At 43.9% G+C, this 26,274-nt stretch overlaps 1 protein-coding gene across 1 annotated transcript in view; it reads left to right on the forward strand.

Moving 5' to 3' along the window:
- Positions 1–26,274, forward strand: part of ITGB5 (integrin subunit beta 5) — a 125,251-nt gene that overhangs the window by 25,393 nt on the left and 73,584 nt on the right. The window contains exon 4 of the mRNA XM_004465814.5: positions 15,763–16,012. Within this exon, the coding sequence (XP_004465871.2) occupies positions 15,763–16,012 (250 nt within the window). The remainder of the gene's footprint in view (positions 1–15,762; positions 16,013–26,274) is intronic.

Genomic DNA, 26,274 nt, shown 5'->3' on the forward strand with positions numbered 1-26,274 from the left:
GAAACCCCCAGGCACAATGCTACTCTAGGCCTTGTTCTTATTGCAGGTGCATAGGCTCAAAAGTGTAGCCATTAGTATCAAGAGCCCACTCTTGGGCCCTCCTTCCTTCCTGGTTCTTGCCGTTGCACCTGGAGGATTGCCGCTGCTCTCCCAGGGCCCACAACAGTGACCCCCCGGCCAGGAGCCCAGTACCCCCCTAGCTGTTGTTATTAATTGTTTCCACTATGAGTATATATAGACATTACCATATACCCTGGGCATATGCCCTGTATAACTCCCTGTCAACCATATATATCCTGTCAATAACATCCCATATCAGTATTCCTCCGCTGCCATTGTTGAACCACTCTGTGATCCAAAACTTCCCGTAAAGTGAATCCCAACATAATGTCAGTTTCAGAAGTCTTAGATCACCAAAATTCATATATACAATATACAGTATTTCCCCAGATCCACCATAAAACCTTTTCCCTTCCACAGCAATAATCTTTTAACTTATTCATATCATATTTCCTGAAACTGATGTACAGATTCCGAAACTATAGTTTTCAAACAAGGTAACATTTGTGCTTACTATGTGGTCCATACTTTAGGTTGTACAGTTTTCTAAATTTTTTAGTTATCCTATGTTTTGTCTTATGGTTTTCATTATTAGTCTGTCGTCCCCTATATGTTTTTGGTGTAATATTAGCTGTTTTATATTCATCCTCGTATACTCTCACATAACTCCTCTTTTGCCCCCTTATTTACCTTTGTTCCATCCATTGCATGTCTATTTTCCCCTCCCCTTAGGGCCCACAACGCCTGCCAATCTAATGCCCTGGGAGCCGTCCTTTCTCACGAGAGATACAGTTCTCTCTATTCGACGGCATTAGTCTTCCCCAGGATATGGGTCCACCCCACCCAATGGTAGAACCCACCTTGGCAAAATGAGCCTTCAGCTATTCCCTCCGGAGTCCGTCACGCATCAGACCATACCCCCTGAGCGTCCTAACCAGGTAACCCTCCTACTTATACTTTGATAAGTTTTACTCAACATTTAGTTCTCAATGAACTTCTGGCACTCTCCCATGTTTGTATGTTGCCCCTCCCTCCCACCTATTTCTTGGACCATATTACCCCTCTTCCCATCCCCAGCCCCCCTCAAACCCAGAAAACCCCACCCGAAGGTAACCCCTAGCCCCCATTTTGTCCCTTCTTTGTGCTCATACTTACCCCCAGCTCATCACAGATTCCACCCCTACAGACATTAACTCACAGCCTTCCTCCACCCCCCGATTTCCAGTAAGCCACTTTTCCAGACTCTAGCTCTCTGAGGCAGTTAACTTATTTCATATCATTGAGGTCATATAGTATTTGTCCTTCAATGCCTGGGTTGCTTCACTCAACATAAGATTCTCAAGGTTCATCCATGTTATCACGTGCGATTGTAGTGTATTGGTTCTTACAGCTGAGTAGTATTCCATTGTGTGTATATACCACATTTTATTGATCCACTCATCTGTTGATGGACTTTTGGATTGATTCCAACTTTTGGCGATGGTGAACAATGCTGCTATGAACATTGGTGTACATATATCGGTTTGTGTCCTTGTTTTCAGATCTGATGGGTATATACCCAGCAGTGGTATTGCTGGGTCATATGGCAAATCTATGGATAATTTTTTGAGAAACTGCCAAACTGTCCTCCAGAATGGTTGGATCCTTCTGCATTCCCACCAGCAATGGATGAGTGTTCCCCTTTCTTCACATCCTCTCCAGCATTTGTATTCTACTGTTTTTTTCATGGCTGCCAATCTTATGGGAGTAAGATGGTATCTCATTGTAGTTTTGATTTGCATTTCCCTGATAGCTAGGGATTTGGAGCATTTTTTCATGTGCTTTTTAGCCATTTGTATTTCTTCTTTGGAGAAGTGTCTGTTTAAATCTTTTTCCCATTTTTTAAATGGGTTGTTTATCTTTTTGTTTTCGAGATCTATGAGTTCTTTATATATGCAAGTTATAAGTCTCTTATCAGATATATGGTTGCCAAATATTTTCTCCCATTGTGTGGGTTCCCTTTTTACTTTCTTGACAAACTCCTTTGAGGTGCAGAAGGCTTTAATTTTGAGGTAGTCCCATTTATCTATTTGTTCTTTTGCTGCTCGTGCTTTTGGTGTGATATTCATGAAGCCATTTCCTATTACAAGGTCCTGTAGATGTTTCCCTACACTGCTTTCTAAGGTCTTTATGGTCTTGGCTCTTATATTTAGGTCTTTGATCCATCTTGAGTTGATCTTTGTATAAGGTGTGAGATGGTAATCCTCTTTCATTCTTCTACATATAGCTATCCAGTTCTCCAGGCACCATTTGTTGAATAGGCCATTCTCTCCCAGTTGTGAGGGTTTGGTGGCTTTATCGAATATTATATGGCTATATACATGAGGTTCTATATCTGAACTTTCAATTCGATTCCATTGGTCTGTGTGTCTCTCCTTATGCCAGTACCATGCTGTTTTCACTACTGTAGCTTTGTAGTATGTTTTGAAGTCAGGAAGTGTGATTCCTCCTATTTCGTTTTTCTTTTTCAATATGTCTTTGGCTATTCGGGGCCTCTTTTTATTCCAAATAAATTTCATAGTTTTTCTAGTTCCTTAAAGAAGGCTGTGTTGATTTTTATTGGGATTGCGTTGAATGTGTAGATCAGTTTTGGTAGGATAGACATCTTAATAATATTCAGTCTTCCTATCCATGAACAGGGAATATTCTTCCATTTATTTAGGTCTTCTTTGATTTCCTTGAACAATCTTGTATAGTTCTCGATGTATAAGTTTTTTACCTCTTTAGTTAAATTTATTCCTAAGTATTTGATTTTTTTATTTACTATTGTGAATGGTATTTGTTTCTTGATTTCCTCCTGATCTTGCTCATTATTGGTGTATAGAAATGCTACTGATTTTTGCGCATTGATCTTATAACCTGCGACTTTGCTAAACTCATTTATGAGTTCTAGGAGCTTTGTTGTAGATCTCGCAGGGTTTTCTATATATAGGATCATGTCATCTGCAAATAATGAAATTTTGACTTCTTCCCTTCCAATTTGAATGCCTTTTATATCTGGTTCTTGTCTCAGTGCTCGAGCCAGTACTTCCAAGACAATGTTAAATAGGAGCGGAGACAATGGGCATCCTTGTCTTGTTCCTGATTTTAGAGGGAAGGATTTCAGGATTTCGCCATTGTAAACAATGTTGGCTTTAGGTTTTTCATATATACTCTTTATCGTGTTCAAAAAGTTTCCTTGTATTCCGATCTTTTGGAGTGTTTTTATCAGGAAGGGGTGCTGTATTTTGTCAAATGCCTTTTCTGCATCTATAGATATAATCATGTGGTTTTTTTCTCTCAATCTGTTTATATGGTGTATTACATTGATTGATTTTCTTATGTTGAACCATCCTTGCATACCTGGAATAAATCCCACTTGGTCATGGTGTATAATTCGTTTAATGTGTTGTTGAATACGATTAGCAAGTATTTTGTTAAGTATTTTTGCGTCTAGGTTCATTAGAGAAATTGGTCTGTAATTTTCCTTTCTTGTGGTGTCTTTGTTTGGCTTTGGTACTAGGGTAATGTTGGCATCATAGAAGGAATTAGGCAGTGTTCCTTCTGTTTCGATTTTTTGGAATAGTTTCAACAGGATTGGTGTTAGTTCTTTCCGGAATGTTTTGTAGAATTCACCTGTGAAGCCGTCTGGCCCTGGGCTCTTCTTAGTTGGGAGATTTTTAATGACTGATTCTATCTCTTTGCTTGTGATTGGTTTGTTAAGATCATCAATTTCTTCTTTCGTCAGTATGGGCTGCTTATGTATTTCTAGGAATTTGTCCATTTCCTCTAAATTGTCATTTTCGTTGGAATATAGTTTTTCAAAGTATCCTCTTATGATAGTCTTTATTTCTGTGGGGTCAGTGGTGATATCACCTTTCTCATTTCTTATTTTGTGTATTTGCATCTTTTCTCTTTTTTTCTTTGTTAGTCTCGCTAAAGGTTTGTCAATTTTGTTGATCTTCTCAAAAAACCAGCTCTTGGTCTTGTTTATTTTTTCAAGTGCTTTCTTATTTTCTATTTCATTTAGTTCTGCTCTTATCTTTGTTATTTCCTTCCTTCTTCTTCCTGTTGGGTTACTTTGTTGTTGTTTTTCTAATTCCTTCAAATGTGCAGTTAATTCTTCAATTTCTGCTCTTTCTTCTTTTTTGATATATGAATTTATGGCTATAAATTTCCCTCTCAGTACCGCTTTTGCTGCATCCCATAAATTTTGGTATGTTGTGTTATCATTATCATTTGTTTCAAGGTAGTCATTGATTTCTTTTGAGATTTCCTCTTTGACCCACTGTTTTTCTAAGAGTGTGCTGTTTAATTTCCAAATTGTCGTGTGAAGTCTGGGTCTCTGTCCCTTGCAAATTTCCAGCTTGACTCCACTGTGGTCAGAGATATTGTTTTGTATGATTTCGATCTTTCTGAATTTATTAAGCCTTTCTTTGTGGCCTAGCATATGGTCAATCTTGGAGAATGTTCCATGTGCGTTTGAGAAAAATGTATATCCTGCTGTGTTTGGGTGTAATGATCTATATATGTCTATTAGATCCAGCTCTTCTAATATACTGTTCAAATGTTTTGTTTCTTTAGTGATTCTCTTTTGAGATGTTCTGTCCAGAGTTGATAGTGGTGTATTAAAATCCCCCACTATAATTGTAGATGCATCTATTCTTTCACTTAGTTTTTCCAGCGTTTGCCTCACATATTTAGAGGCGCCCTTGTTAGGAGCATAAATATTTATGATTGTTCGATCTTCTTGACAAATTGTCCCTTTCACTAAAATATAGTATCCTTCTTTGTCTCTCACAATTGTTTCGCATTTAAAGTCTATTTTGTCTGATATTAATATAGCTACTCCTGCCTTTTTTTGGTTGTTGTTTGCTTGTATGATTGTTTTCCAGCCATTCACTTTCAACCTCCATGAGTCTCTGGGTCTAAGATGTGTCTCTTGTAGGCAGCATATAGATGGGTCGTATTTCCTTATCCAGTGTCCCAGTCTGAATCTTTTGATAGGTGAGTTTAATCCGTTGACATTCAGTGTTATTACGTTTAGAGAGTTATTTATGGTAGCCATATTTTGGTTGGATTTGTGTTTGTTATACTTTGTTTGTATCATTTTATTTTCCCCTTCTATTTTTGTCTTTCTTGTTGCTTTTACACTCTCCTCCATCTCTGACTGTCCTGTTTTTTCCTTTCTTCCTGCAGAATTCCCTTAAGAATTTCTTGAAGGGGAGGTTTCTTGTTGATATACTCTTTCAGTTTCTGTTTATCTGTGAATATTTTGAACTCTCCATCATTTTTGAATGCTAGTTTAGCTGGATAGAGTATTCTTGGTTGGAGATTTTTTTCCTTTAGTACCTTGACTATATCATACCACTGCCTTCTTGCCTCCATCGTTTCAGATGAGAAATCAGCACTTAATCTTATGGAATTTCCCTTGTATGTGATGGTTTTCTTTTCTCTTGCTGCTTTTAGAATTTTTCTTTGTCTTGAGCATTGGATAATTTGACATGTATATGTCTTGGGGTGGGCCTGTTGGGGTTTATGACCAGTGGAGTGCGCTGTGCTTCTTGGATATGTACATCTGTCTCTTTCAGTAGATTTGGGAAGTTTTCATTCATTATTTCCTGCAACACTCCTTCTGACCCCTTTCCCTTCTCTTCTCCTTCTGGAATGCCTATAATACGTATGTTTGAGCGTTTTGCGTTATCATTCAGGTCCCTAAGTCCTATCTGGATTTTTTCTACCTTTTTATTGACCACTTCTACTATCTGTTTGATTTCCAATGCACTGTCTTCCACATCACTAATTCTCTGCTCTGCCTCTTCTAGTCTGCTGATATTTGCTGCAAGTGTATTTTTGATTTCTTGAATTGTGGTGTTCATTTCCATCATATCTGTTATTTTTTTGCGCATGTCTGCAATTTCCCCTCCGAGTGTTGTCTTCACGCTGTTAACCTCTTTCATTACTTCATCAAATTTGTCGGTGATAAATGTTCTGAGATCTTTCATTGCTTGTGTGAAGTCCTGCCCCCCTTCCTGATTTTCAGTTTGTTGATTGGATTCAGCCATGTTTTCCTGATTACTGGTTTGGTTTGTAGATTTTTGTTGCTGTCTTGTCAACATTTTTTCTTGACGGGTTTAATCAGTTCCTTAGCTTCTTTGTCTAGTCTTGGAGATTAATTAGCTGTTGTTTTTGCGTAAGTGTTATATCTTCTCTTTGTCACTTTGTTCTTCTTATTCCAATTTCTTATTGCTAGTTAAGCTCACTTTAAAGGAAAGTATTAGTGCTGGGGAAAGTCAATTGTGTAAGGAAGGAAAAAGTGTGAAGTAGTATTGGTGATATATGTTTACAAAGCAACAATATGAGTTCTGGGAGGATGGAGGTTAGATCATGTAAATTGTGTAGAGTTATAGTAGTAGGAAAGTACCTATAATGAGGTAGACGACTGAATATGGGAGGAATGTGGTACGTACTAAGAGGCTATTGTTTTCGTGAGAGAGGGAAAGAGAAAAGAAAGGTAATAGTTTCAGGGACGAATACCAGATGGAAAACTAAACAAAGGTATTAGAAATTAAGAGTTAGACACTTTGTGGATCAAAGAAAGGGAGATGGAATATAGGAGAGATAGCAGATGGTGGAGGATATCAAGTTGTAGGGGAAAGGGGATAGTGTAGATAGGCTAAATCTATTCACAGAGAAATGAGGCAGTGGAGGGTGAGGAAACCCAGCAAATGTGAGGTATTTCCTGTAGGACCTATTGTATTGTTAAGGTAAAATAGTATAAGAAGAATATTGGGGACAAGAAAGAGAGGATTGAAAAAAAAAAAAAAAAAAAAGAACAACAACAACAAAAAAAAAACACCAAAGAACAGAAACCCCGCCGCCAGGCTCGGCTGGGCTCAGCTGGGCTCCGGTCCCCCGCCCGCCGCCCGCCACAGCTCGGCTGGGCTCGGCTGGGCTCGGCTTTCCCGCCTGCCGCCCGGCGCAGCGCAGCGCGGCTCCGCTCTCCCGCTCGCCGCCCGGCGCGGCGCGACTGGGCTCGGCCGAGCTCAGCTGGGCTCCGCCCCTCCGCCCGCCGCGGCTCAGCCGGGCTCGGCCGGACTCGGCTACCCTGGCCGCCGCCCGCTGGGGCTCCGCGCGGTGCTAGCTGCCTCGGCTCCACCTACCCAAGGAGGGAATCCTCCACACGTAGCTGGGATCTCCGTGTATATTTCACATATGGATCCTCTCTGTTACCTTCCCTCCAAATCGATGTCCAGACACCTCCGGACCAGGAAAAATCCCGAAACAGCCGGTCCCAAAGAGTCTCCGACGCCTCCAGCCAATTCCCCCCAGGAGCTAGTAACCGGGAAGTTCACTCAGCCGCCATCTTGCCTCCCCCTCCTGAAAAGTCCCAATTTATATCTTATAGACCAGTCCTTTCCGTTACCTTCCCACCAAATCGATGTCCAGACACTTCCTGCCCTGAAAAAATCCTGAAAAAGCCTGGTCCCGGAGAACCTCCAGCGGTGCCCAGCTGCCTCTTCCCAGGAGAGACGGCAAGGCAAGCTCACTCAGCCGCCATCTTGCCGGAAGTCTAAATTTTTTCTATTGGAGAAGTTGGAAGCTCTTGGACAAATCATGTGGACAGTACGGAGTTCCCATATACCCACCCTCACATACAGTTTTCCCTATTAACACTGCATTAGTGTAGTACTTTTGTTTCAATTGATGAAAATTATACTATTAACTGTAGTCCATAGTTTACATTAGGGTTCACTGTTTGTGTTGTACAGTCCTATTTTTTAAAAATAAATTTATCTCGTAACATATTTACAACCTAAAATTTCCCATTATAACACTTTCAGATACGCAGTTCGTTGGTGTTAACTGCGTTCACCATGTTGTGCTGTCATCCCCACCATCTCTTACCCACACAGAGACTCTTTCCAGTGAACGCTGCGCTCCCCACCCCACCCCAGCCCCTGGTAGCTTGTGCTAGTTTCTGGCTCCATGAATTTGCATATTCTAATGATGTCATTTCAGTGAGACCATCCTTTATTTGTCCTTACAAATAATGTGTGATCACCTTACATGATGTCATCAACGTCCGTGCTAGGGAGATCTTTAACTTACAGTTTTGGAATTCCTCACCTACCGCTGTGAGGGCCTGTGGTGTTCTCTTTAGTATTCCTGGCAGTGGCAAATTCCCACTCTTTAGGGGTAGATTTAGCTTAGGAAAGAGTTGGATGTCACACAAGGCTGAATACCTCACAGTTTTAATACTTCTGGTTTTAAAAATCAGAATTAAATGGCTGTAAGCAGAGAGACTATTTCTTTGGTGTGCCATCAAATCGCTTTTATAACAGCCCCCGAAGAGGAGTTGAAGAAGTGATTTGAGTGAGGCAGGCTCTTTGGATACAATTTTCTTGGCATTAAATTTATACACAATATTCATAAGGCTAAATTTAAATGCTCAGTTAAAAAAAAAAAGAAACCAGTCTTATTTGGTACAGTCACATCTCCTGCTGAGCATTATCACACAGGAATAGAAAAGGAAAACATGATCCTATGTTTATACAAAATCACAGTGCAGTGCTGTGTGTAACTCTGGTCCCATAGAAGGTGCAGTAATGGAGAGACCGTTGGCAGGAGGTCAAGGTGGTGGGTGGGCAGGCTGCCTGGTGAAGACACACCCAAACCGTGAAGAGTTTTCATCTGTGGAGAGGAAGAGTAGGAGGGGATCTGATAAAAATGTGAATTCCTAAAGTCCTACAAATGTTGTGACTGTGTTTCCCAAATATAGGAATACTTAAACCCAATAGAACTTCTTGACATTTTGAGAAATATAATTTTAATATCTATAAAAAGAAGTGCAGGGAAGCAGATTTGGCCCAACGGATAGGGCGTTCACCTACCACTTGGGAGGTCCAAAGTTCAAACCCCGGGCCTCCTGACCCATGTGGAGCTGGCCCACATGCAGGGCTGATGCACACAAGGAGAGCTGTGCCACGCAGGGGTGTCCCCCGCATAGGGGAGCCCCACGCACAAGGAGTGCGCCCCTTAAGGAGAGCCACCCAGCGGGAAAAATGTGCAGCCTGCCCAGGAATGGCACTGCACACACAGAGCTGACACAGCAAGACAACACAACAAAAAGAAACACAGATTCCGGGTGCTGCTGACACAAGCGGACACAGAAGAACACACAGTGAATGGACACAGGGATCAGACAAGCTGGGGCGGGGGAGGGAAGGGGAGAGAAATTAATTAAAAAAAATCTTAAAAAAAAAAAAAATAAGTGCAGGCCAACTCTAGATATTTATATATTGGGGTTCAGGAGAGGGTGTGTTGCAGTTAAAATCTCCAGTTAACTAAATGCATATTTAGCTAGGGACGATTTCCCCCTGACTCTTAGGAAGGCTTTTAAGTATGCAGCGATTGGGTTTTTTCCATTATATATTTTTAGAAATGTTTTTCTGTCTCCTCCCCCATAACTCATAATAGATATTTGTTGAGTGAAATCTAATACTTTCCCCACTCTTATAGCAGACTAATCAAGGACAAGCCTCAACACAATATTAAAGACTTCACCAAGGTAAAATTATTGTTTCAGGATACGTCTGGAGAAAAAAAAATTGCCTTCTACTTTAGGCAGGATTTTGTATAAGCAGAAGATCATATTTTCTATTTTATTTCTAATACTGAAAACTGTATATAAGGATAGAAACTTTAAAACATTCTAAACAAAGGACATAAAATCCTTAAGAAAAGACATGGACTTCCATTAATAAAGTTTATTGAGGTGGTTAAGAAGCTAGACGTGGCTTTTAAACACTGTGTTGATTAGTTAGAACACTTGATTAAAGTAATTTTCCTCAATCCCTTTGCCTCTTAAGAAATGACCCTTAATTGGTAGCCTCTTTCTCTTCTTCATTTTAAACTTCTTTTCAAAAACTTTTAGGCTCATATGAAGTTGCAAAAATAATAGAGATTTCCATGTACCCTTCACCCAACTTCCCCAGTGATAAAACAGGGTTAAAAGCAGAACATTTATACTTGGGTTCAATATTGTTAACTCAGCTACAGGGGATTGGCTACTTTTGCTATGAGTTGCCTCCTTACACTCTCAGCCCCTTTCAATGCTTCTCTTCTTACCTCTCCTTCCAGGTTCTGCTTTGGAGATCCAGTTCCCTGGTTCAGGTGGTGCTTCTGCAATAAAGGCACCATCTAGCCTGAAATGCTTAAAAAGACAAAGACTTTTGAAGATGGATAGATATGGGGTTATTTTAAGCAAAACAGACTGGAGAGCCCTAATGCTTGGTGGCAGGCACTGTGGAGACCAGCCATGTCTCTTTTTTTTAAAGGTGGTACTGAGCATTGAACCCATGACCTCAAACATGGGATGCAGGTACTCAGCCACTGAACTACATCCACTCCCCAATGAGAGTTGGTTTTCTGGTTTGTTTGTTTGTTTTGTTTTTAGGAGGTACTGGGGATTGAACCCAGGACCTCGTACACAGGAAGCAGGCACTCAACCACTTGAGCTACATCTGCTTCCCAGCCATGTCTTATCTTCTGACGGTTTATTCCTGGGTACCAGTGTCCAGAGACAGGATTCAGAGGAGGGGAGTGGGGTACAGGGCAGCACGGTGGCCATGTTCTAGACCCATGAGGCTAGTTTTTGATTCTAGGTCTGAATTGAATTCTGGAATGCTAATTCCCTTCTGCAGCAGTGAACAGAAGAACTAGATGATAGGTTTTTTTTAAATAAAACAGGCACAAACTAGGGCCCTGATGCCCGGTTCAGCTGTAGTACTGTTATAATAGAGCTGATTTTAAAATTTCCCTTCTTATGTCTGTCAATTTATAGCACAGAAAGGTAATTCTGGGAGGTAAAAAGCCACTCATTTCTTTTGCAATGGTAAGTCTTAATCTGTTAAGATAGTACTTTGTCTTACTACTTGAAAACAAACATTTGTCTTCTTAAAAAATCAAAAATTCTTGCTGGAATTCTCTACCTTTACTCTTTAGAAGTGTTCGGCATCTGCTATATGTCCTTCGCTTTTCATTTTTTTATGTTAAAAACCCACTTCAGATAGAAGGTTATTCGATACTTGATTATAGTGGGAAAGCCTACTCTTAGGAGCTGAGCAGCGCGAGGACTTCTGTACAAAATGCATTTGAAGCTAGGTGCTTTCAGAACAGGAAAAAAACAGAAGGATTCGGGGAGGGGCTGCTTGCTGGAGGAGCTTAAGCCTCTCAGGTGTGATTTGCTTTATCCCATTTCACCGATCGTCCCACTGGTCGGCAGGCGAGGATTACCTGGAATAGCCTCAGAAAGAAGGGGTGCAGCCCACGGGGAAGAGGGCCTGCCATGTGTGGAGGGGGGCGGCAACAAATCCGGGTAGGTGGGCAGGGATGGTGTCACCAGGGACAGGTTCAGACCAAGCCCCTCGCTGAAGGCAAGAAGGGCTTTGTTGCCCGCCGTGCATGGGAGGTGGCGGCTGGTTTACAGCCTCAGGTGGTGCAGGAGAGCGGCGTTCTAGGAGGGATCTAGTGCAGGAGTGTGTGTGTCTAAGTGTGTGCGGTTCTGGGCATGTACTCCAAGATGAAAAATGCGCCTGGACCTTCTCTCCGCAGAGTGCCCCTGGCGCGCAGGAACGGCTCCACCTTCTGTCTGCTGACGTGGAGTTGGCGCATGGGGGCACCGGCAGCTCAGCGCCCACGTTGAGAGCCGTTCAGGAAGCCTGGCCCCCTAGACCAGGGGTTCTTAAGCTTTTTTGTTGCATGGACCCCTTTGCCAGTCAGGTGAAAACTGCAGGCCCCTCACTAAATCTTCACCATACTGTGTATTATTTTATAAATATATCACACCCGCACCAACATGTCCCCACAAGAATGCTTTTTTGAATTTCAGTTCAAGTTCATGGACCCCTTGTTAAGAACCCCTGCTCTAAAGTATTTGCTGACACAACATTCCATTATTGCCAAGACCTGTTAAGGAGTCCATGGAATTTAAAGTCAAGCCTGTTTGAGGGAGCAGTTTAACTCTCATTCTGAATATGAATACAACCCTCTTCCCTACACCCTTCTCTTTCTGGAAAAATGGGGGAAATACTTCTTTTTAACATTAACATTTTAACACACCTCACTATGGGAGGTGTGTGTGTGTGTGTGTAGGGATCATGTCTCTTAGAACCTAATGCCAAGAGAGTTCTTTCTTCAGAATAGATCATTTAGCCTTCAAATAGATACTCTCTTAGCATGCAGAGTCCTATATATCACGTCTTTTTTTTTTAAGATTTATTTATTTATTTATATTCCCCCTCCCCCGGTTGTCTGTTCTCTGTGTCTATTCGCTGCGTCTTGTTTCTTTGTCCGCTTCTGTTGTCAGCAGCATGGGAATCTGTATCTCTTTTTGTTGCATCATCTGGTGTGTCAGCTCTCGTGTGGGTGGCGCCATTCCTGGGCAGGCTGCACTTTCTTTGGCATTGGGCGGCTCTCCTTATGGAGCCGCACTCCTTGCGCGTGGGGCTCCCCTACGCCGGGGACACCCCTGCGTGGCAGGGCAGTCCTTGCGCGCATCAGCACTGCGCATGGGCCAGCTCCACACGGGTCAAGGAGGCCTGGGGTTTGAACCACGGACCTCCCATGTGGTAGACGGACGCCCTAACCACTGGGCCAAGTTCGTTTCCCTGTATATCACATCTTATTCCCTCTTTGCCTTCATGATTGGGTATTTTGGAGTTAAAGTTAATGCCCAAGACTGTAGCCATTCAAATTCAAGTTTTTGGCAGCATTTTCTGTCTCTTTAAATCCCCACAGGAAATCACCTTTTTGGGGCAACGCAGGCTAAAGTTGTCCTTCCATAGGAGCATTTGTATAGTGTTTATAGACATTAATCTCCTTTATTCCCCACTATAAATAGTGTCCTCCCCCATTTTATTGATGTAGAAACTGAACCACAAGTTTAAAGGGACCCACGGTCCTCTGGATCCTTGGTTACGAGGTCTGAACTCCAACCCAGCTCTCCTGTCTCCAAGCCTAGTGCCACTTCCCTTGCGGCCTCTCTGGGTCCAAGCCAGTTTTTCATTTCCTGGTCCTAAAGTGCCCGTCTCTTAACTACCCAGAACCCACAGACTGGTGGAAGTGGATTCTGGGTAAAAGAAGGGGGGGCTGGGAACTTGGGAGAAGGCAACAGGTAGCAGAGAATGCAGACGGCCCTGCAAAGAGGCGTGGAGTTGGGCAGAGAGGACATGACTGCAGACCCCTTCCATCTGGGGTCTGTGGCGTCTGCCTATGCGAGGGCCAAGGAGGGGGCCCCGTTTCCCAGCTCCTCCCTCCTTCGTGCCCTCTGCCCATCCCTGGGATGTGTCATGCGAGGCTGGGAGGTCCCTTGTGAAGGGACCCACTCTTGCCTGCCTGATGGGAGCCAGAGCCAGACACTGCAGCAGCCCAGAATTCATTCCAGATGAAATTGCAAACATTCCTCTGTTTGAGTCAGATTCTGATGGTTTTTAAAAATAGGCACATACCAACAGGCTACTCCGACTTCATCCATCTTGAGGCCATTAGTACAGTTCATGTAAAGACAAGTCAGCGGAAGCAGGCTCGGAACTGTCCCATAGGCAATGGATGATAATTATACTAATCATACTTGTTTGTGCAGGTTTTTACTGCTTATACAACTCTTCTGTCCCACATGAGCACATCACAGCCTTAAACAGTCCTGAGTGTTATTTCCATTTTATATTTAAGGAAACTGAGACTCGGGTTGCATGCTTAGTAGAGTGACAGAGTGGCACTTGGACTAAAATCTTTTGGTCATTTGATTCTTTATGGTCTAAGGAATGAACTACACTTTGTTTGGGGTGTGCAGGAGGGAAGGGAGCAGAGAGGATTGTGTTTCCTATTCTGCAAGTCCAAAAGGGCTTCAGCTTGCCTGCGCTCAGCCTGAGCTGAAAGATTGGTTTCTTGAGACTGGGCCGAGGCAAGGCAGACGTGGGCGCCTCGGGTGGGAGTAAGAGCACCTGCGCTCCTGCACCTCTGAACACACGGAGAATATGTCCAGCTTTGGGTGTGGGTGGACACTGCTTCTACCCTGGGGTAAATAGAGTATTTCTTGGTGCCCCTAAAGGTTAATAAGCCCAATGGCAGATAGAATTACCTGGTATGGTTTGCACCTTAATTGGTTCTAAGTGACGTGTTTTGGGAGATTATGAAAAGATCTAGTGATCATTAACCTGGCGCAGTCCTCTGGGGGAGTTAGTAGAAGCTACACCTCCCAGATGCCGTCCTTTCCCTTTGTTCTCCTCCTCTGAATTAATTCCCCTTTCCTCTGCCGGTTGGCTGTTTTATGTAGAACCGAAAATTATTTTCTCTCTCTTGTAGCTGATAGACAAATCTAGTAATTCTTTTTTTTTTTTTTTAGAGGCCCTAGGGATTGAACCCAGGACCTCATATGTGTGAAGCCAGGTGCTCAACCACTGAGCTACACTTGCTCTGCACTAGTAATTCTTTTTTTTTTTTAAAGATTTTTATTTTTTATTTATTTCTCTCCCCTTCTTCCCCTATTGTGTGCTCTCTGTGTCCATTCACTGTGTGTTCTTCTGCGTCCACTTGCAATATCCGGTGGCACTGGGAAACTGCATCTTTGTGTGTGTGTGTGATCTTGCTGCATCAGCTCTCCATGTGTGCGGTGCCACTCCTGGGTGGGCTGTGCTTTTTCATGTGGGGCAGCTCTTTGCAGGGTGCCCTTCTTGTGCGTGGGGCACCCCTCTGTGGGCATGCCCCTGCATAGCATGGCACTCCTTGTGAGCAGCAGCACTGTGCATGGGCCAGCTCACCACACAGGTCAGGAGGCCCTGGGGATCAAACCCAGGAGCCTCCATATGGTAGATGGATGCTCTATCAGTTGAGCCGTGTCCGCTTCCCTAGTAATTCTTTTTTATTTACTTTTTTAAAACTTTGGATGGGGTTAAAATTTAGAATTCGTTTTCCTGTATATGTGTAACTCCTGATATATGATAATTAATTGTGTCTGTGATGTTCCCAGATGGTCAGTTATGCCCCAGAACTAAATACTATGACCTGATAAAAGGCTAGGATGTAGAAATAGATGGCATGGCAGGAACATAGACATTTTTTGTTCTTGGGGGATTATTACAAGTAACTCTTTTTTTTCCCCATCCTCACTTGCCTTGTGCATCTCCTCTCTCTTCCTTACCTGGGTTCTTCTCACTTACGTCCCTCCTTCTTTTGCTAGTCTCTTCTCCATTTTCTATTTCACACACACTTTAACAGTCTCCTCCCTGTGACATTCCCATCTTGGCTGGTCCTTTCTCTGGTGTTGGTGTGTGGCTGGTGGCTACTCTTCACCCAGTTCATGTTCATGGAATTGTCTGGCTCACTCTCCAGCAATGACCCCCGGGTCCTTTTTGCTAAGAACACCACTTAGAATCCTGGTGGTTAAAGAATTTCTTGAAAAATGCTGAGCCAGGTGTTTGGGAAGGAGAACCTTAGAGCTTAATCCTCAGCAACCATATTCCCTGCTTTTAGAACTTCTTGCAAGAAAAAAATACTTCTTCTGGAAGGCACACAAATCATTGAGACAAAGTTAGAGGTGTACCAGCTTTGAAAGCAAAACCAGTCCTCAACATCCGGCAAATTGTATGTCCTCTAATATGCATGACCTCTCTGCTGGCACAGGTGACAAGACTACCTTCCAGCTGCAGGTGCGACAGGTGGAGGATTATCCTGTGGACTTGTACTACCTGATGGACCTCTCCCTGTCCATGAAGGATGACTTGGACAACATTCGAAACCTGGGCACCAAGCTTGCTGAGGAGATGGGGAAGCTCACCAGCAATTTCCGATTGGGGTTCGGGTCTTTTGTAGACAAGAACATCTCCCCTTTCTCCTACACAGCGCCGAGGTACCAGACCAATCCATGTATTGGGTAAGTGGCTGGCTCTCCATCCAGTGGGTATTTTAGGTGGGGAAATGGAATATTTGGAAATAACCCAAAGAAGCATATTCTGGAGGGTTATCAGGGTCAGGCATTTAATTTGATTAATAATGACTTGAATTCTATTCTTCCCCTACATGGGAAGAAATGACTTGTCACAAGGTTGCACAAAGATAGAATGATCATAGCCCATTTATTGTTCTGTCTGCTCAGCCATTGCTGTTTTATCACATGAAACAGTTTTAGAGAAGGTCCTCAGGAAGTGAGGGAGGGACCCCAGGAGATGAGAGAGGGAGCAGGCAGAGCAACTTTGGCTTCCCCCTTGCCTGGAGTGGCTGTGGTGCTTGAGGATAAACACGTTCAAAGGCTCCCTATTGTTTATAGAAATAGCTATAACTTACTCTGAAAGACCGAAATGAAAATCCTGCTTTTCAAAGGATGAATTTTGTTTTTCAATGTAAGTCATGTAATTCAATTAGAAAATGTTTGCCAGATTATTAGAGGAGTTTCTAACTGCTGCACCAAAACAAATCCAAAAGTGTACAAAGACTCAGACTTGATAGGAATTTGAGTCCGAATGGGTTTCCTGACCAGTGGACACTTTTCCTCCAGCAGTGATTCAGGGACTCAGGCTCCTCCCATCTTGTGCTCCACCATCTTCCACCGGTGGCTTCTGAGGCCATCGTGCCAGGACGATCCCACAGCAGAGGATCTTAAGCCATTGTCACTTTGTTTCCACATTCTAGTAGACAGACTGAGTTACAAGGAGCTTGTTCAGCTGTATGCCCAGGAAAGATGAAATGGTTTGGGAAACAGGTCTCTGCCGCAGGGTGTTTGGGCAGCAGGGAACAGTGGAAAGGTGATATCCTCCAACTCTCCTAACTCAGCTCTACAGGTTGGTCTGTTTCTTTTCTGGCGTTTCAAGTAGTCATTTAAATATTGAGATTATGCAGTATTACCACAATGAGTGCCAACTTCCAACTTTCTCTTGCCTCATCTTCATATTTAACTTTAGCAAGGTTTTGGGATAGAAGGCCCCCAAAACCGTCACTGTGTAAGAAACATGAAAACTGAAGTGCTTACTAAGTGTCAGGCACTGTGCTCGACACTATGTAGATTACCTCATTTAAATCTCATAACAACCTTTGAGGTCTGTAAAGTAGGCCAGATTTTTATAGATGAGAAAGGTGAGACTTAGAATAGATAACTTACCCCAAATTTTCAAAGAGTAAAAAAGGTAGACCTGAGAATAAAAGGTAGACCTGGGATATGAATCCAGATAAGCTATTTTCAGAGGCTGCATTCACATTAGTGTAATGCGTATTTTTCCCACCCAAATCACACTATGGCACAGATAACTGAGGCTGAGTACTGATCCTGCTCCAAACCTTGCTTCCTCCCATTTTCCAGGTACTTACCTGAGGGTAATGTTGGGTGATGGTGTAGTAACAACCCCCAAATATCAATGAAACAATGAAAGTTTATTCTTTGCTTGTGCCAAGTCTGATGAGAATTGAGTTGCTCTCCTTGGCAGCTAGCTGACCTTCAAGTGGGTGACTCAGGAGTCAAGGCTTCTTCCGTCTTGTGAGGTCGTTCTCTACTCTTGGTCCCCTTGGCTGCCACCAAGGGGAAAAGAGAACTGGAAGATCACACAAGATATTTTTAACCCCTGAATCTGCCTTTCCCCGCAACTTATCTTTGGCAACATCAACAGCTCCCAGCTCAAGGTGGACTGGGAGATTGGGGTGAACTGGTGATTGTCCTGGCAGTTTATGGTTTTCTGAATATCCTTCTCGATCCTTCCATATTCTTCTAGAACCCTAACTTAGATCTTCCCCAAGGGTTGGGAACTGACACAATGGTGGAAAAATAATAAGGAAAGGAAAAGTTTAAAATACAAGAGATGCTGAGTTCCTTGACCGAAGAGGCACTAGATGCCATCACTTGCTGGGTTTAGTGTCGTCCTGGTCACAAGTAGCTGCTGGCATTTTTGTTCTGCTGGTCCTGCTGCACCCCAGTGAGAAATGCTCTGTTGTTGGAGTTTTGCTTCTTACCAGGACCAACAGCATCATCACCAAAACTTTTTTTGGGGAAGTGGACTTAGCCCAGTAGATAGGACAGGCGTCTGCCTACCACGTGGGAGGTCTGTGGTTCAAACCCTGGGCTTCCTTGACCCGTGTGGAGCTGGCCCACGGGCAGTGCTGATGTGCACAAGGAGTGCTGTGCCACACAGGGGTGTCCTCGCATAGGGGAGCCCCACGTGCGAGGAGTGCGCCCCGTAAGGAGAGCTGCCCTGCGCGAAAGTAAGTTCAGCCTGCCCAGGAATGGCACTGCACACATGGAGAGCTGACACAAGCTGACACAACAAAAAGAAACACAGATTCCCTGTGCTGCTGATAAGGATAGAAGCGGTCACAGAAGAATACGCAACGAATGGACACAGAGAACAGACAACGGGGGCGGGGGGAGAAGGGAAGAGAAATAAATAAAAAATAAATCTTTAAAATAAAAAAAAAACTTTTTTTGATTCATCCAGAATAGTGATTTTGCTTCTTTTCTCCTCTGCCCTCTAGCTGGGCCCTTTCTCCAGAGAGGGTGTGTCTCCACTTTCATTCTTCCTGGGACCATCTAATAACAGAGGCTAGACTGAAAGCTAACAGTGGGTGAAGGGCTGGCCCTGAGCACTGGGCTTTGGAAGGTTATTGCACATTCCTTACCCAGAGCTCCTTCCCTAAGCCCCAGAGGGCAGAACCAATTGCAGACAGTAAAATTCTTGACAGTGACTACAAAGCATGCTGAAGAGCTGCTTGTGAGACAGGAAATCCAGTGAAGAACGGGAGTCTCGAAGGAAATACCAGGTGTCCGTGATGCACATCTTTCTTTTTTAAGCTGGGCAGTGTACTGAGGAGTCACCGTAGCTCAGTGAGCAGGCTGAGGTTGAGCGCTCCATGTCCAGGCAGTGGAACACGTGTGGTGTCCTGGGACTCCTGAGAAACTCCTCACTGCTCCTTGGAGACAACTCTGCAAGCCAGGGGATAGAATCAGCTCTTCCTGACATGATCCAGCCTCTCCGTGGGCTTTGCCTTCCTGACCTAATGACACAGTGAATTAGTAACCAACATTTTTTTAAGGAGGTACCAGGGATTGAACCCAGGACCTTGTGCATGGAAGGCAGGTGCTAACCACCGAGCTACATTCATTTCCCAACGAGAGTTGGGTTTCTTTGTTTTGTTTTTTTAAAGATTTTATTTTATTTATTTCTCTCCCCTTCCCCACCCATTGCCTGTGTCCATTCTCTGTTTGTTCTTGTGTCTATTTGTCTTATCCAGTGGCGCTGGGAAACTGCATCTCTTTTTTGTTGCGTCATCTTGCTGTGTCAGCTCTCCATGAGGCGCCACTCCTGGGTGGGCTGCGCCTTTTGCACGCAGGGTGGCTCTCCTTGCATGGTGCACTCCTTGCGCGTGGGGATCCCCTATGCGGGGGTGCCCTACATGACATGGTACTCCTTGCACGTGGCAGCACTGCGCATGGGCCAGCTCACTACACGGGTCAGGAGGCCCTGGGGATTGAACCCTGGACCTTCCATATGGTAGACGGATGCTCTATCAGTTGAGCCACATCCGCTTCCCAAGAGTTGATTTTTTGTGTTTTTAAAGGTTCCTGGGAACTTGTACATGGGAAGCAGGCACTCAACCACTTGAGTTATGTCTGCTGTCCCCAACATTTTAAAAAGAAAAGATTTAACCAAAAATAACCAGGATTTCTAGGTTTTCTTGAAAAATTGGAAGACCTGGTAACACTGGGCCTGTACCCCACATATTGTTGGCTGCCCCAATCCTCTTGGTTTACAGCTGGCCTGCTTCAATTGCTTGCCTGGGCCCTATAGCCTTTTGTTTGCGATCCTTGTCTAACCATTCTTTTCCTCCAGTTAATCTTTTCCTCCAGTTATTAGAGAGAGAAAAACTACGGAGTTCTCAAGGTCCAGTGACACTTTCAGTTAGGTTTTTCTCTCCTTTGGTGGTAGGAGTAGCAGCAGCTCACAGAAAGTTTTGGTGAGATGAGGGAGTCAACAGGAGTTATTTAGCCCCCTGTGCAGAACTTCTCAGAGAAAAGACAATCAGGATGCACAGCACTTGCCTGGGGTTTGACTGTCCTCCTGCTCTGGATGGTGCTGCCAAAAGCTCGAAAATAGCGGACTCATATCATCCCATCTTAGAATGCTCCAGAAATGCCAGAACTGAAGTAAGCACTATCAGGGCTACCAAGGAAGAAAAAGGGTATAGAGTCATGTAATCATCAGATTAAAGAGCTGTTTAATTGCTATCCTGAGCTATAAGAATATTTCTATGGAAAGAGTCATAGGACATGCTCTGATACAGGATTTGAAGGCTCATCTGACATGTTATTTCCAGTTCTGAATACCTTTACTTTTTTTTTCTTTAGGTTTTAGGCTTTGGTTGAAATACATCATGTAAAAATGTAAAAATCGTGTGAAAACTTTACAAGTGAAATAAATATATTCCCTTATTTACATTTTTCTTACCCTTTGTGCATTTCCTCCAAGAAGTCGTGGTGTCCCTTCACCACCTTGAAGGTATTATTGTCATCTAAGGCATCCATGAGATGAGAAGCCTGCTGTCAACCAATCATTTTCCTTCTCTCTAGTGGCTTTTAATACCTTTTTTCTATGTTTTTCACATTCCATAATGATACGCCCTCAATGTGCCTGAATTGCATTTACTTTTAGTTACATTCATTGCTTAGAACTTGGTCTGCTGGTTTAATCTGAGAATACATCTATCTTTGTTCTCAAAAATGCTTAGACATTATCTCTTCAAATATTTCCTCTCTCCTATTCTTATCATTCTTTTTGACACTTAGGTTGAGCACTGGAACTTCTCATTCTAAACTTGGTTTTTTAATTTTTCTCCCACAATTTCTATCTTTTTTTCCTCTCTCTTAGCTGCATAATAGGAAATTTCTTCCTGGTTTACTATTTGTTCTTCAGTTGTTCAACCCATACACTGAAGTTTTATTTTTTTATTTCAATTACTATGTTTTTCATTTCTGTAAGTTTTATTTGGTTCTTTTTCATACCCTTCCATTTTTCAAATATTTTTCAGGACCTTCTTTTGTTTTGTCTTTTTTCCCTAGTAATGTCATGTTCTGACCTTTAGTTTCAATATTCCTTCATTTCCTTGACCATTTTATTTTATTTTAAAGATTTATTTATTTATTTCTCTCCCCTCCCCCCCCACCTCTGTTGTCTGTTTTCTGTGTCTATTTGCTGTGTCTTCTTTTTTTTTTTTTTTTTAAGATTTATTTTTATTTATTTAATTCCCCTCCCCTCCCCCGGTTGTCTGTTTTCTGTGTCTTTTTGCTGCGTCTTGTTTCTTTGTCCGCTTCTGTTGTCGTCAGCGGCACGGGAAGTGTGGGCGGCGCCATTCCTCGGCAGGCTGCTCCCCCCTTCGCGCTGGGCAGCTCTCCTTATGGGTGCACTCCTTGCGCGTGGGGCTCCCCTACGCGGGGGACACCCCTGTGTGGCACGGCACTCCTTGCGCACATCAGCACTGCACATGGGCCAGCTCCACACGGGTCAAGGAGGCCCGGGGCTTGAACCGCGGACCTCCCCATGTGGTAGACGGTCGCCCTAACCACTGGGTCAAAGTCCGTTTCCCTGCTGTGTCTTCTTTGTCCACTTCTGTTGTTTCCTTGACCATTTTAAATATCCTTAATTGAATGTATTTTAAATCATTCTTTCTCTAGTTCTTGAATTGCAGATCCTTCAGATTGTTGGTTTTGCTGACATTCCTTCATGGTGGTTTGTTTCTCATAGGGTTTGTTTCTGTCTCATTAGCTCGTCTTCATCAGGGGTGATTTCCCATCAGAGGATCCCATTCCTCCCCACCTACCACCCCCATTCCTGCAAGGCCGGTTTATGTTTGCTGCTGTCAGGATCCTCCAGGACCAGTGTTCATGCTAATTTCTCATTTGGGGGGTTCTATTCCCATAAAAGTAGTGAATTTAGACTTGCTTGTGGTGAGGCCTGGAGTTATGATTTTATGAGTGATTTTTTTAGTTTCCTTGTTGCTAAAGCAAATATCATGCAGTGGATTGGCTTAAACAAATGAGGCTCAGAGAGGCTAGGAAAAGTCCAAAGTCAACACATCATCAAGGCAGTGCTTTCTCCCAGAAGACTGTGAAGTTTTGGGCCTGGCAGCTGGCGATCCTTGATCATGTCACATGATAATGTGCAAGGTGGCCTCTCCTGGCTTCTCCCGTCTCCTCTGGGTTCTGTTGGTGTGCTGTTTCTGACTATTCCTTCTGGCTTCTCTTTCTCTGTGGCCTTCCCTAAAAGGCAGTCAGTAATAGGATCGCAATCCATCCCAACTCAGCTGGGCCACACCTTTACCTAGGTAACCTCATCGAAAGGTCCCATTTACAGGGGTTCTTACCCACAGGAATGGACCAAATCTAAGAACACGGTTTCCTGGGGTACATAGCTCCAAACCGCCACAGTAATTCATCTCCCTATGGCCTAGAGTGGATGATAAACTGCCTTGCCTCTTTCCCAGGCTAGTAGCTGGAGTTTATGTCTTTTGGGTTTTTAGTGACAGGACAGTTCTTTGCCGTGCTCGGCTTTATAGATAGCCCTATCCTAGTGTTCAGCCTTGCACAGGTCAGAGGCTCATCATCCATCCCTGTTGGAAAAGGCCCTTAAGGCCTTTGTCAAGTCCTGACATATCCAGGAGCTCTTGACATGAGCTCTTACTCATTTCTTACCCATTATTCTCCTAAAATTCTATTCATTTATTGAATAGTCTTCTCTTCATTGCTGGCACCTGGGATTTCCCTTCCTAGCTTCCAGTTTTGGCTTCATATTAAAATTTTTTATTCTATTTTATCCAGCATTGCTATACAGTTAGAGTGAAGGTGTTCTTTCCATGTTAGCCTGTTTTATAGCATTGTCCCAAAGCATGTAGATCGTCTTCTGGTTTTGCATAGATGTAATGCATTCAACTTGGACTAACTTTTTATATACATGCTCCCCAGGTTCTTTAAGTGTGTGTGTGTATATATATATATATATGTAATTTTTAAAAAGATTTGTTATTTATTTTTCCCCTCCCCCCCACTGTCTGCTGTCTGTGTCCATTCACTGTGTGTTCTTCTGCGTCCACTTGCATTCTTGTCAGCAGCACCAGGAATCTGTGTTTCTTTTTTTTTTATTATTACATATATCATTTATTGTTTTGGGTTTTAGAAACATGCAAGTGAACAAAATAAGGTCCCATTCTCAGAGGCTTAAATTCGATTAAAGGGAAACTGACAATTAACAAACAGATACATAATAAATTGCTGTATATCCAATTAAGCAAACAGAAACTTATCAAGGCATTTCTCATTACACTTCCGGGGAAGATTATGTGGTAAGTTTATGGCAAGTAGGAGCCTCAAGAAAGCTAGAGAGTGACTCATGTGGACCCCAGGAAGAAGGGCAGAGCAGGTCAGGTGCCAATTCCCCAGCTGCAAGGCTTGGGGACCTCAAGGCTTCAGTTTGTTTTTGTTGCGTCATCTTGCTGTGTCAGCTCTCCATGTGTGCGGCACCACTCCTGGGCAGGCTGCACTTTTTCGCGCAGGGTGTCTTTCCTTGCAGGGCTCACTCCTTGCGCATGGGACTCCCCTACATGGGCGCACTCTTTGAGCATCTCAGCACTGCGTGTGGGCCAGCTCACCACATGGGTCAGGAGGCCCTGGGTTTGAACCCAGGACCTCCCATGTGGTAGGCAGACACTCTATTAGTTGAGCCAAATCCGCTTCCCTATATATATAATTTTTATCTTCCTAGTTAATAATTCTTATTTAGCAACTCTCTGTACATGACCCTAAACTGGGGCCCTACAGCCCTAGCCCCAGTCCCTAGAGTGGGGGTAGGAGGGTCTCCTGGCATGAGACCCCAAAACACACAGATCTTCAGGCCCTTCAGACAGCTCTTCCAGGGGCTTAAATTAAATAACTAGTCTCCGCAAGATCCTATTCCAGTGGCTATTGAGACATTTGTTTCTCTCAGTAAGAAATGAGTGATCAGGTTATAATGACTTCTCTATCATGAAGGCTTGTCTCGGGCCAAGACATTTTCTAATTCCTAATTACTTCATAGTAATTCTCTGCAATAAAAATGCATCTGCTTGTCGGTGTTTACAGGAGTGAAAGGGAAGAGGGAAAAAAAGTGCTGAGCGTTAACTGAGCTTTTCACAACTTTTCTGGATTTCTCATTAAACAATTATTCCGTTCCTCTCCTCCCTTTCCTCAACCATCCAACAAACCATGGCAGTAAACACACACCTGAAGTGCTATGTCATGGACCCAAAAGTACAGCAGCGTGGGCGAGCTTGGAGGAAGTGAGAGAGGGGAGAGTTTGTGTGTTCTGACTTTCTTCTAGGTTTATCCAGTTGTCAAAAAGCTACAGGTGGGAAACGGACTTTGGCCCAGTGGTTAGGGCGTCCATCTACCATATGGGAGGTCCGCGGTTCAAACCCCGGGCCTCCTTGACCCGTGTGGAGCTGGCCCATGCGCAGTGCTGATGCGTGCAAGGAGTGCCGTGCCACGCAAGGGTGTCCCCCGCGTGGGGGAGCCCCACATGCAAGGAGTGCGCCCGTGAGGAAAGCCGCCCAGCGTGAAAAGAAAGAAGCAGCCTGCCGAGGAATGGCGCCGCCCACACTTCCCGTGCCGCTGACGACAACAGAAGCGGACAAAGAAACAAGACGCAGCAAATAGACACCAAGAACAGACAACCAGGGGAGGGGGGGAAATTAAATAAATAAATAAATCTTTAAAAAAAAAAAAAAAGCTACAGGTGGCACCTCAGCTCAATGCCTTCTTCCAGTTGGAAATGTAATTTCCATGACTTCTCTTTCTGACAAAATAAGTAATGAAAAGCTTGGGTGGCCTGAGTCACTGGTTGGAAAAGGGTCTAACCTGTCTGTATTAGTTAGCCAAAGGGGTACTGATGCAAAATACCAGAAATTGGTTGGCTTTTCTAAAGGGTATTTATTTGGGGTAGAAGCTTAACAGGTACCAGACCATAAAGCATAAGTTACTTCCCTCTCCAAAGTCTTTTGCCACATGTTGGAGCAAGATGGCTGCTGACGTCTGCCAAGAGTTCAGGCTTTCTGGATTCCTCTCTTCCTGGGGCTTGTTTCTTTCTGGGCTCAGCTGCCTTGCTCACTCCACAAGGCCAGCTATAGACTATTAGATGACTGGCTCTGTCTCTCTCCCTGGGGCTCAGTTCTCTCCAGGTTCAACAGCTCTGCTTCTCTGTGTGCTTACTTCCTGGGCTCCAGCCCCAAACTCCCAACTATGTCCTTTGCCATGTCTTTTATCTGTGAGTTACCACCCACCAAGAGGCAGGCACTCAATGCCCTTCCAGTGTGACCCAATCAGAACCCTCATCATAATTTAATCATGCCCAGGTACAGACCAGTTTACAAACATAATCCAATATCTATTTTTGGAATTCATAAACAATGCTAAACTGCTACACTGTCCAAACATTAGGTGTTGGTGAAGAGTTTGGGGACGGAGGAGGTAGCAAAACAGAGTGTAGGGGAAGCCTCGAGCTGCTGCCCCCTGTCCAGAGAGCACTCGCCAGAGCTGGGTTGTATGGGAAGCTCTACACCGTTCATCTGTGACTGTGGTGGATGGGGAATGAAGTGGCCTTTTAGAAAGCCAAAGATTGTCTCTTGCAAGGAGGAGGGGAGCCTGCCCCGGTCGGTGCTGAGTCAGGCTGGGTCCTCCAAGCAGTCACTAAGCCTGTTTTTTTCCCTTGCAAATGGCCAGAACTAGATTATTAAGCCTTTCCCCCAGGCCTCTCTGTAGTGCTTGTTTTCATCTTTGCTCTGAAAGACAGGCTTTCTTAACAGACCCTGCACCATCTGGCCCAGCCTGCCTCCCCAGCCTTTCCTTAGCCCATCCTCACCCCTTCCTCTCTGCACTACAGCCCTGGGCTCTCCACACTCCCTCCTGCCACAGGGCTCTTGCACATGCTCTTTTGCACATGCTCATCTCTCAGGCTGGACCCACTTCTCTCTCCCTATTTGTCTAGTGTACCCATTTGTGGAACAACCCAAGGCCTCTCTTCTTATTTTGTTAGCTATAAAAGGGCACCAGTTATCAAGCGGAAACTCCTAGAACTGTAAGTGGAACCTGACTTCCCCCAAGAGTAGGGCCACTTGGGATTTCCCACTGCAGAC

This window comes from Dasypus novemcinctus, chromosome 4 (genome assembly GCF_030445035.2).
Source record: "Dasypus novemcinctus isolate mDasNov1 chromosome 4, mDasNov1.1.hap2, whole genome shotgun sequence".
Classification (NCBI taxonomy): Eukaryota; Metazoa; Chordata; class Mammalia; order Cingulata; family Dasypodidae; genus Dasypus; species Dasypus novemcinctus.